This window comes from Vitis vinifera, chromosome 12 (genome assembly GCF_030704535.1).
Source record: "Vitis vinifera cultivar Pinot Noir 40024 chromosome 12, ASM3070453v1".
NCBI classification, from domain to species: Eukaryota; Viridiplantae; Streptophyta; class Magnoliopsida; order Vitales; family Vitaceae; genus Vitis; species Vitis vinifera.
Genome location: NC_081816.1, coordinates 16812816 through 16825345, shown reverse-complemented (window position 1 = coordinate 16825345; position 12530 = coordinate 16812816). Strand labels below are relative to the sequence as shown.

General features: G+C 32.1%; 1 protein-coding gene across 1 annotated transcript; it reads left to right on the top strand.

Moving 5' to 3' along the window:
- The first annotated feature begins 3575 nt into the window (after positions 1–3575).
- On the top strand, positions 3576–12177 carry LOC100245237 (uncharacterized). The gene is made up of 10 exons (XM_002265655.4): positions 3576–3808; positions 3901–4011; positions 4106–4171; positions 4848–5030; positions 5191–5304; positions 9565–9636; positions 10061–10144; positions 10267–10367; positions 10703–10787; positions 11526–12177. Exons 1-10 carry the CDS (start codon positions 3731–3733, stop codon positions 11910–11912), a joined length of 1281 nt encoding a protein of 426 aa, XP_002265691.1. The 5' UTR covers positions 3576–3730; the 3' UTR covers positions 11913–12177.
- Positions 12178–12530: the final 353 nt, after the last annotated feature.

Genomic DNA, 12530 nt, shown 5'->3' with positions numbered 1-12530 from the left:
GAGAATACTCACCCCGCCTCGCCCCTTTTACTTTATTTTTTTAATTTTTAAAATTTTTAATTTTTAAAATTTTTAATTTTATTTAGAATAAATATTATTTATAAATAAAAATATTATAAATATTTATATTTATTTTTTTGAAAAGTAATATTTTATTTATGTTAAAAAAAGTTTAAAATGAAAAAATAAATTAAAGTTATTTTTATTTAAAATTATATATAATTGGAGTGAGATAGAACAAAGTCATACCCGAACTTGCTTCAAATTCATCTCAGGTTTTTAAAAACTTCTTGAACCCGTCTCAACTTTTTAAAAACTTTCCAAAGCCACCCTTAACATGTTTATATTCATCTCAAACCCTTCCCATTAGGGGTGGGGTGAAGCGGAGTGGAATCTCGGAAAAACCACCCCATTGTCATCCCTAGGTGATTACTTTAGATTAAATTAAAATATAAATCTAACAAATATATATATATATATATATATATATATATATATATATATAATAAAATGATAATTCTTCTAACATATAAATCACTTATTATCTTAAAAATGATAATTTATCTCCTCTTATAAAATAAAATGTGTTAATCTTTTTTAGTGGTGCAACTCTAAGGAGAGTGGCTTTTCCTTATTAGATTTTTATCTAAGAGATCTTGTATATCATTTTTTTAGTATTCCAACATTTCTTGATTCATTTGAGTTAGTCTTTCCTTAATATGGATTTGATTTGCATTAAATCTTTCAATGTTTAGAAGGGAGACCTTATGTTCTTTTCTATCCCAAAAAGTAATGGGAATAGAGTAACACAATTTTTCTTCTTTTTGAATTTTGATTTTATTTATTCTATCATGTATTTCTTTTTGGAAAAGGTTTTCTTCCATTCTTTGATATTGTCTTTATTTCTCCAAGTATTTGATATGTTATTTCTTCTTTTAAATTAAATATAACTGTTTAGTTTCTTCACTATTTTAGAGGACATTGAGTTCTTTTAATTGGATTGGACTAATAAATTCAAAACAAATTAATTGTCCATCATGTTTAGTTTTGATTCCTTCTTTGTCCACTTTAAAATTATAAAGTAGGGTAAAAAAAATAGGGTTTGTAGCACAATTTCTTGTTGCATATTTTTTTAGGGAGAATTGTGTTTTGTGTCCAACTTGACCCAAATTTTGACAAAAGATCCTTATATCATGCATATTTAAGCCCAAGATCCAAATAAAGGGTAAAAATTAAGTTAAAGGATATTATCCTTCATTAATCCCTAAAATACTCTTAACCCCTACATAGGCACAGTGAGTGTTAATTTCAACATTTTTTTTTTGTATTTTTTTCCCTTTTCTATTCCCAATTAAGTAGTACTCATTTCTAACTTTTTTTTCTTTTTTAAATATATTGAATCTTTTTACTCTTATTATAAATAAGGATAAAAAAATTTATATAAAATTTAATGGATAATCAATGAATGAAATTTAATTCTTTTTATTATTTTCATATTAAAAATTAGTACTAAACAAGGTTTTGAATTTTTATTTTTAAAAATAGTTTTCATTTTTTAATTAAATGTTTTTTCAAAAAGAAAATATAAAAAATATAAATCATATTACCATTTTTTAGAAAGTGTTTTTTAAAATAGTTTTTGAATCGTAATTTTTCTTTATTTATAATTTAAAATAGAAAATAATGCTAATTTTCAATTATTTATAAAAAAGGTTTTAAAAAACAATGAAAAATCCAAATAGTTAAAATAGAATTATTATGGTTGCATGAATAGTGGTGCAATAAAGACCAAAAAAACTTTTGTGAAAGGTGAATGGGTATTTTGGTCTTTTGATATCTTATATCATTTCCCTCAATTATGTAAGTTATATGGACCAAATCTTAATTTTTTGTAGCAAATATTTTGATTACATATATATGCATTTGAAATTTTGTAACTTATTTGAAGTCTTTGAAGATTTGCATCATACATTCTTTGAGTAATTTTTTCATAGTATACTATAGGAATTAATATTTCTTGTATACAATTTAGATTTGCACTTGAATCTATTAATGCTGCAATTTTGAGTTGAAAATGAAGTTTTATTTGAAGTGTTATTTTTACATACCATTTTTGAGTATTTATTCTAGAAATCCTTTTTATAAATGAGTCGAAATTTTCTTCTTCTATTTTGACTAAGAAGTTTCTTCAATAAGAAGAATTTATTTATCTTTTATCGCTTGTTTGTTTTGATTTTGTTTCTTCAGATGAATTTGAGTTGATCAAATTCATCATCTATCTTTTGAGAGTTTTTTCTATGTCTAAATCTTAATTATTTCTTTTATTTTACAATCCGTAGATAAATGCCCTTTTTTTTAACCACACTTGAAGCATGTTATCTCTCTTAGCAAATACTCAAGGAAGACCATGTAAAAACCTCTCTTTCTAGTTAAGTTGATTAGTATATGTCCTAGTACCTTGGATAGGTATACGTCTTTATACCATCTAAAATCTCCTAATTTATTACATCTTAACTTTGCGAGGATTTCAAAGGTTTTTTCTTGGAGAATAGTTGGTTCTCCTCGAAAATGTTTGGTTATTGCATATGCAAGGGTGGGTATCGTATTTTGATTTCCATTTTCATCAATAGAATGAAAGACTAATCTCTTTTCTTCCTCAAATAAGACTTTGTCCTACCATCCTTTTAGTTGACTTGTGAAACCAACTACTAGATGTTTTGCTATTAAATGATTGTAATTTCCTTTTGACTTGTAAGCCATAGAGGCCATGATCATCTCTTAGAGTATGTTCAGTTTTTGGTGTTCACTATCTCCATCTGTGTTCCATTCACTATTATAATTTGATTGGATCATTTGATTTCCTTCTTCGTATTGAAGATCAAGAAGAATTAGCTTAGAATAATAATTTTTAGTCTTTGGTCTTGGATTATTTTAACAAGTAATCTTATTAATTATCATCATCTTTGAATATATTCTTAATTTCTTTGAGGCTAATTTTTTTTTCATCTTCTATTACATTAATAGTTTTGATATTTGAAGAAGAAGGTTGTAAATCTAATCTCTTGTACAAAAAAAATATATGTTAATATTTTTCAATTAAAAAAGTGAAATGAATGATTCTACAATATTAATTAAAAAAAAATGAGACCCATCAATTTTTTTTTTCCATTTTTCAAATGGTTAGCTCTTTAGTCAAATACCCTTTAGACTTCTTTTATTTTATTTTTTATTTTTTTTCTTTTAATTGATTTGTTATTTAGTTATTGAATATATATATATATATATATATATATATATATATATATATATATATATATATATATTTTCAATTATTTTTTTTATTTAATGTTTTTTTGCACGATCATATTTCTTGAAGGGTAGTGATATCATAATAATTACTTTATTTGTTTGGAAATATTTTTAGAAAAAAAAATATTTTTCATTTAATTAATGAGAAAATTAAAGAAAGTAAATCATGTTTTAAAAATATTATTTTATTTTTGATATTTTTATTTAATTTCATAATGTCTAATGTGTTTATATGAATTTTCAACTTCTCAAAGGGGTTTTGGGACATATCCAAAAGACTCATAATCCACCGGTAAAACCTACCCGGAGTTTTCAAAAACGTCCATTTATTTCATCAAATTTCTGATTTGAGCCCAGGGAAGGGAAATAGATAAATAAAAAGCCCCCAACCCCTTGCAAGGGTTTAGCGAGGGAAGAGCAGATGGGCAGCGCCGCAGTGGACAAGACTGAAGAAGAGCTTCGCAAGGAGATCGAAGAGCTCCATCGCCAACAATGGGAGGTCCACATCCTTGTCTCTTCCTCTTCTATTCTCTCTCATCAATAACTCTCTCTATTCATGCGTATATCTTTGTGTACATATACAATTTATAGATTACGGAGAGGCTTAGAGACCCAAGAGGGCTACGCCGTGGAGGCTTGGCGGCCGGTAGTCCTCGCAATTTCGGCGCCAACGGAGCTCGCAATCGGGGCTTTGTTCGACCAGTAATTCTTATCTCCTCAAAGATTTCAAATCTTATATGTGTTTTTGGTTCAAATTTGAGTTTCTCAGGTTTGGTTTTTCTTTTTTTGGTTTCAGGCGGATAGGACTGACCCTGAGGATCAGCCGCCTCCTAAAAGGCGGCTATCGTCCGCGATTGTTAAGGTAAATTCTTCTTCTTCTTTTTTTTTTCTTTTTTTTGGGTTTCTGTTGGGAGAATTTGTTTATTTGTTGAGGAAATCGAGAGAAGGATGAGAAAATTGAATTCCAGATCTTGTCTTTCTGTATTTTTCGCCTTTTTTTTGTGGGTTTTCCACAATCTGAAAGGTTTAGTATCCTTGGAGCTGAATGATGGGAGCTGTATGTTTTCTTGGGTTCCAAACCTTGAAACAAACATTTACCATCACTTTTCTCTGCAAACATCAGACAAAGATGAGAAAAGAAATAAAATTGTTGATTTCTGGCTCCGTTTGTCGCAATGGAGCAAAAGAGATTTTTCCCTTATGACTACAATTTGCAATCCACCCATCATTACTCCAGAAAAATCTCTTCGCAACTAAAGTTATGTTTTTCTTCGGTTGGAGCCTTTGTAAGTTATGTTCTGTAGATTTCCAAAATAAACAAGACTTCACTGGGCTGAATCATCGCCACTAGGTTTGATTGAGGAAACTTTTCTTACAATCATGGAAACATGATATATCTAGGATAGGATTCAGATTTTCAATTCCTTTATGTTTTGTTCCTTCTTAGCAACCAAACACCATTGATTTATTTTCTTTACCCACCTATTCATAGAAGCCAAGTAGAACTTAATTACACTTTTCTTGATTTGGAAATGAAGGTGGAGGATGGCGAGATCACTGAGGATGTTGAAGCGGTAAAAGACATTGAGAAAGATAATTCAATTATGGAAGACCCTGCTGGAGACATTCCAACTGCTGTTAATCAGAGTGATAGAAAACCATCCAATTTTCGGCAAACTGGTTGGTCGAGGAAAGAAGGCAATCAAAGAGCAGCCAAGATGGTAAAACTGGAAGACTTGCCATCTTATATATGTTTATTTATTACATATTTAATGCAGATTTTGGTTTGGGAATAGAAACCTAGTTTTTTTATTGCTCCTATTCTTCATTATTGTCTTTAGTACTATTACTTAAATTATTATTATTTCATTATGTTTTTAGGATTTTGAAGCTCCAGTGACAGAGCATGTTCCAAGGGTTTTGCCAAAGAACGAGGACCCGAGCTTGGTTAATAGGAACAAAAGAATGTTGGGTCAACTTATAGGGACATTAGAGGTATGTATCTATAATTACTTGATCTGCTTTTGGTTAGTTGTCAAGTTAGGGATATTAATTTCTTAGTTCACCTCATTGTGGAACTAATATATACTACCCTCATTAAATAAATTATTTTAAATTTTATGTTTATGCATTTTCTTATGTCATCATCTAAATCATTCATATCTATGAGTGGAGTTTTATGTCTAGAAATTGGCATCATTATAACTAGGTTTGGCAGGAAGAAAGGCAGTTAAGTGCTATTTGATAATACCTATCATGAACAAACTAAAAGACAGTTTTGGGCTGGCGTGTCCTGGCATCCAGAAGCTAAGATGCAAATGAGAATAGAATGAGCATGGCTGTTTGTTTCTCCTTTTAATAGTAGTTCAAATCTTTCCAAACTACTTTAGCAATTATTACTTATCATATTAGAGAGCCTACTAGTGTGAATATCGTCCAACAATCTATGCTGTTTGAGATGTCTTGACACAAGGTTTACTCTTTCTTGTTGCTTGTAGCAACAGCCTAATTAGGTTGATGCTATTAAATGCATGTTTTACTTCAAATTTAATCAGGTATCTATTCAAGATTCCCTGTGCCAATGAATGCTCTAAGAAAGCTGAGGGTTTTTTAGCATTCATAGAATAAAGAAACTTCATAAACCAAGTTTCATAAGCCATGTTTAAGAGCAATAGATGTATTGATACAGTGAATGTAAAGGAAACACCTCATTTTGTCATTCCCATTTCTCAAAATCTAAATCATACTACAATACCAATTATAGTCCTCTATTTCAATTCAGAATGACAAAGTTTAAAAATCAATGGTTAAAATTTCATTTCAAAATTTGAATTGAACCAGAATACTAAAATCTCTAGCTGAAAACTTTTTGTCTATTTCAATTCAGATTGAAAGAGATTTAAAAATAATGGTTGAATTTTTCATTTGAAAATTCAAAGATTTTTATTTCAAATTTTGAATAGATCAGTAGGCTAAAATCTCTAGTTAAAAACCTTTTACTTCTTTCACACTCTATGTCAATCTCTTGACTCCAAATTTCTTAACCATTGTCACAGGCTCTCCAACTTATTTTTGGAGATTATATGATGTTGCTGTGGTGCCACATACACAAATACACACATATGTGCACATACATGCTTGTGTGTGTGTAGACCGTACAACCTTTTGCCTCACATAAAAGCATTTGGCTCAATTTGCCTAGAATTTCACTATTTTTTATAAATTTCTCATCCATCCATGGACCTAAACTAGCCATGAGGTTTACGATCATGTGTGTGTGTGTGTGGGCAACCTTTGGCCTCCCACATAAACTTTGTTTTTCAATATTCCTGGAATGTCACTATTGTTATAATTTCTTTTTTTGATTGGCAAATAGATGAGCAGGATAATATTAGAAGTTGTGTAACCAAAAAAGGGGGTTGCAACCCAAGTACACAACTATTGATTTGAATTTCTCATCAAATAGTGACTTGAAATAATGATGAAGTTTGTAATCTCATTTATTTCTCTACAAATTTTTGCCTCAAATATGAGCATTGGTTCAATTTTGCATGGAATTCCACTATTACTTTTAATTTCTCATCCATCAATGACCCAAACTAGCCATGAAGTTTGCAATTAAGTTTGTTTTTCTCTGCATATGTATATATTGCTAAGAATTAAAGTCATCAGCTTATCCCAAAAAGGAAAATTTTCTTTAAACACCCCAATTCTCTGAGGAGCCTCACCTTCTTTGGAATATTGCTAGCACTTATAGAAACCATACCATGTATATTATGCTTAAGCACTTCTATTTGTTACCTCCAATACATTCTTTATAGCCTTCAAGTTGTGTTGAAACAATATCAAGAGTAGCCAAGCATATATGCTTTTAGTCATTGATGGTACCCCCAAGCATCCGTAACTAATCCAGCTTTATTCATTGCCAAAAACCAGGTTATGGGGTGGGGGTTTCCAATTTATGTTGAATCTTCATTCTTTTCTTTAAATAGATTGGAATGTCCTCTATCCATTTCTCTGTGATAAACCAAAGTCTTATATCCTCTAAATTTATCCACCACTATTTCCAATGGGAGGACACAGTTTCAAAAGATCCCACTGTTCCAAGATCCTATTGTTCCTTTGATGATCAACCATTGCCACAAAAGCAGATTTTCTGACTTACATAATTTTTTTTTTCTGACTTAATTACATAATCACCCTTGATCAAATTGAATTAGGATCAGGAGGGGGGAAAGGGCTCTTTCTCCAAAAGAGGTGGAGGTATGAACATTAGTTGTACATGCCTTTTAACTATTGGGTTGATTTGGAGGAAATTTGTTGGAAAGAAAAGTGTAGGAGATGTCTCAATAAGCAGATAGAAATATGAAGTTCTTTCATAGGTTTCAAGATCCTGTTGTTCCTTTTATGATCAACCAATGTCACAAAAGAAGATTTTCTGACTTAATTACATAATCACCCTTGATCAAATTGAATTGGGATCAGGAGGACGGGGGAAAGTGGCTCTTACTCCAAAAGAGATGGAGGTATGAACATTAGTTGTAGATGCCTTTAACCATTGGGCTGATTCGGAGGAAATTTCTTAGAAACAAAAGTCTAGGAGTTATGTCTTAATAAGCGAATAGAAATATGAAGTTCTTTCATAAGTTCCAAGATCCTATTGTTCCTTTTATGATCGACCATTGCCACAAAAGCATATTTTCTGACTTAATTACATCATCACCCTTGATCAAATTGAATTGGGATCAGGAAGGGGGAAGTGGCTCTTTCTCCAAAAGAGATGAGGTATGAACATTAGTTGTAGGTGCCTTTAACTATTGGGCTGATTTGGAGGAAATTTATTGGAAACAAAAGTCTAGGAGTTATGTCTCAATGAGCAGATAGAAATATGAAGTTCTTTCATAGGATAGTGAATATTCATTGGAGAAGAAACCTTATGGAAAGATTGAAGGTGAAGGTGATGGTGTTTGACTCACTAAAAATGCAGATATCAAGGATGGTGTATTGAATTTCTTGAAACTCCTCTTTGACTCCGGTGATTGGAAGCCTTTTCTGGAGCAAATTAATTGATTCTTTGGGTTTGGAGGTGCCTTTTCCTAAATGGGAGATTTATGGAGCACAGGTTAGTTTGGATGCGGATAAAGTTCCTAGTCCTAATGAGAATTATTGTGGTGCAGCTCATAGTTTTTGGGACCTATTATTCTTGCTCTTTATTGTGTTATAGGTCTTACTTTATATGCCTTGCTCAGGGTTTTTTTAGGGGAAAAGCGCAAAAAAATTGGAGGTTTGTCCCATTATGTTTGTTCTAGATTATTTGGCAAAATAGAAACTGGAGACCTTTTGGAGGTGTAGAGAAGTCAATTCAGTTGTTAAAGGATTCTTTTATTTAAACCTTCTTTCATTGGTCTGGATTTTTTTGGGAGTGGAATGCTCATTCGTGTATGATTTGTTGGATTGGGTGGGGTCACACTAGTGTGTTTCCTTTTTTTCATCCTTGCCCCTTTCTGACTTATGTATACTTCTTTTGTACTTGGGTTCTGCCCCCCTTTTTATTGGCATTTTTTAACGAATTGTTCTTTTTCCTATCCAAAAAAGGAAAAAAAAAAAAAAAAAATCACCCTTGTAGTTGTGAACCATCCCATCAATCTCAAAAGTCCATGGGAGAGCATGTCTATTAATTCTGCGTCCCTTAAGATGCCCATAGATGTAATGAATAAACAGTTAAGCAAAAATTCTCAGTGGAGTTTTATCAAAGAATAAATTTTGAATGGTGGAAGAGATCTTCCACAACCAACGTATCATGTGTATCCAACCTTTATTCAGTAGCAACCATTGTACAAAAGAGTGCCTAGGCACTCTATATTTTTCCAGAACCAAATCATTCGACAGCATCTTATGCATGTGACATGGATAACTTCCCAAGCACTCTAAGTAGAAAAATCTCCTCCAGTGTGAGGATTCTAAGCAATCTCTACTTTTAAATGTAACTAACATGTCACTAGAAAATTTTATATACAAGTAATAATGGCTTTAGCCCACGATTTTTGTATTTATTATTTCCTACATTTTAGAGGAATAATTGTTGAAAGTCAAAACTTTTCTGAAGTTCCATTCAAGAATATGTCCCAATTTTATTTCATTAACCGAAGTGTGTTTTTCATAAGCAAATTTTTCTTCAGATTCTTATTAATATGATATTTGTGTTCTTAACTCTATTGTTGCTTGTTCTTTGTACTTCATGTGAAACTTCTCCAGAAATTCAGAAAGGAAGACATGAAACTTTCAGGAACTGAGGCATTCATGCGTCGGTCAAATTCTTTACAGAGAGTAAGTACTTGTTGGACTTACCATGAAGCTTGTATCATTGTCTAACCACAAAGCTTGTATCATTGCATCTGATCTTTTCTAATTAAACTCAAGGAATCAGGATTTACAAGAATTGTTATAATCCATGTTGCCAAGCAAAGGGTAATATTATCATTTGCCAGTTAATTCAATGCCTATGGTTTTAATTTTTGAAACTTAAAACATTTAAAATGTTGGACTTGAAATTGGAAAGATTAGACATTAAATTTCATGAGTTTTAGACATTGAAAGTTAATTTATTTAGGGAGATTTGATCATAGCTCTTGTATTTCATGCCACAGATGTGGTAATAAAAAAGCATCTTCATGTGACATTTAAAGAACTTGATGTAATATTTTGAGTTTCATGATGAATTTATTTGGCAACTAATGTCTGACTTTTTTAGGCTGAGCAAAGAGCACGTGAAGAAAGTGAAAAGCTGAGGCAACAAGAGCGTGAACAAATTGCAGAAAATCGGAGACGAGATCTGGTTTGTGTTTACTTAATTATATTGTGCAACTCTATGGTGAAGCTTTAAATTGAATCCCTTTTTTGTGTGAAAAATAGACAATGGCTTCGTACCTTGTTTCATCACTGCCTTTTTTCTATCAGACTCTCAGAGCTCGTGTTGCTGCCAAGGCAGAAGAAAAGAAGTTGGAATTGCTGTTTCTTCGGTGGAGTGAGCACCAAAAAAGGCTTTGCAATTATCTAAGGCACATTCTTTGACTATTTATTTCCGTGTTCTGGCATTTCATTTCTCCCATCAACCTTTTTGTCTTGTACCCTCTTTGATGGTTAAGCTGTGTTTATTTCTGCAATGGCTCTTAACATGTGCTTCTTTGCCTGTGTAGGTTATTTTTAATTTTGGTCCAAAAGTGTCCATATTCACAATTTTATTGAGACGAAGATAAGTTTCTGTTCATGTGCATAGTGTTGAAGCAACTGTGACCATTTCCTGCTTCTTTGCAGGATCTTAGGTAGAACAACAAAGTTTTTTCTTGATACTTCTTTACTTATCATTGATTGGTTGTGGATGTGTTTCTTTCAGGACCAAAGCAGAGCCTCCAATATATTACTCATTCAGCAAACCATTGGAAGAAGATGCAACTGTGGTTGAGCAGCAGAGGGAACAGGTGAGTTTGAGCCTCTTTTCCCACTAATTTGGGTCTTCTTGTGAGGCACTTCTAGAAAGATGGGTAGACATTAAGGCTGGATTCCTCTCCTAATTCTGCTCAAGAGGCTGAATCCTGAGAAATTCCCGACTTACTAATGTATTAATAACATAAGTCATAATAAGAAAGGAAATTGGAGTAGAGAAATGACTGGTGCAGGAGTTGGTATTTCTGAAGTTGTATTATCACTTATAGATGAACTTGAATTTTATCTTTGTCAATTTATACTCACAAGATTTTGTGGGATCTCGTGTTTTCTCTTTTTGGTGTTAATTGGGTCCTTCCTCTCACGGCTAGAGACACGCTTTTAGGTTGGCATATTACTTTTAAGGACAAGAAGCATAGAAAGGTTTGGCAGGCAGCTCCTCTTTGCTTATTTTGGATGGTTTGGAAGGAAAGAAATAGGATAGTTTTTGATAATGAGGTCCTGGTGGTTCAAAGATTGAAAAATTCCTTTATTTGTAATCTCTTTTCTTGGGCTAAATCTTCTATAGCTGTAGGCCCCTTAACTTTGTGAATTGGTTGGGTTCTTGTTAAGGGATGGTGAGGTTTTTTCCCTTTTGTTTTTTCTGTTTTTAGGTGGTAACTGTATACTCCCTGTATGCTCTAGGTCGCCTTTCAAGCTCCCTTTATCTAATATATCCTTGTGTGTTTATCTATCCAAAAAAAAAAATTTATACTCACAAATTTGCATATCAGGTATTTCTAGAATGGAAGACTGCTCGGAGAGAGGAACTGTCTGAATATCAGAAACATATTGAGGAGCAGTATATTGCCAATGTTGAAAAGGAGTTAGAGAGGTGGCAAAATATGAGGAAAGCAAGGAAAGCAAACAATGATATGCAGAATTTACAGGAAACGATGGACCAAGAATTGGAAACCCATAGGCTTGAGCATGGCCCAAAAACAAGAAAAATCCCTGGTGGAAACAACGAAGATGAGGAAGATGTGGAAGACATTAATGTTGGGGAGGACGACATGATGGACGATGTGCTTGATGTTGATGAAAACAACAGGAGGGTGGAAGAAACAACAAAACTCGAAGCAGGTAATGCCAGCCCACATCCTGATACAGGTGATGAGTAGTGCTGGAAACCATCCCATTCAGCATTCTACCATGTTTCTTACTAGGTCTAGAATTGCCTCTTAACAGGCAATTTTTTCTTGTTCTATTTGGTTCATCTTTTATTGTTCTTTAGATGTTACATATGTTCATGGTTTTTCCTTTATGAACCTTTTTTCTTATTTGTATTGCTGATTTTACTATATTGCTGATGTTCTGTGGAGTATGTAGGAATGCTAAATTATGATCATCTTTTGCATATAAATTATGATCATCTTTTTACAGTAAGTTTTAGATTGTTGTCATGCCTTTTGTTTTTGTAGCTGCTATTGAAAATCTGAATGCATTAGAAACATTGTGCAGTTACTGGAATTTAAAGCTAAGAGAAATTAGAAGACGAAATAAACTGGTAGATGATAAAATTAGAACTTGTGCAATTCTCTCTTGTGTGGGAATCAATGGGCTTCAGCTACCTTTTTATTTGTTTTGGTTGTGGAAGGGTTTTAGGGTATGTTTGGGAATTGTTTTTTCAAAAACAATTTTTGAGAAGAGTTTTTGAAAACTGTTTTCTGATGTTTGTAAAACAAAAGCTTATTTAGAAATCTAAAATGTTTTTAACATATTTTTAAATATGTTTTAAA

What these genes read in the sequence shown, in the direction of transcription:
- LOC100245237 (XM_002265655.4), top strand. Translation starts at nt 3,731, where the DNA reads ATGGGCAGCGCCGCAGTGGACAAGACTGAAGAAGAGCTTCGCAAGGAG. An exon ending in ATCGGGGCTTTGTTCGACCA is followed by an intron (nt 4,012 to 4,105) that starts GTAATTCTTATC and finishes TTTTGGTTTCAG; the next exon opens with GCGGATAGGACTGACCCTGA. An exon ending in TTGAGCAGCAGAGGGAACAG is followed by an intron (nt 10,788 to 11,525) that starts GTGAGTTTGAGC and finishes TTTGCATATCAG; the next exon opens with GTATTTCTAGAATGGAAGAC.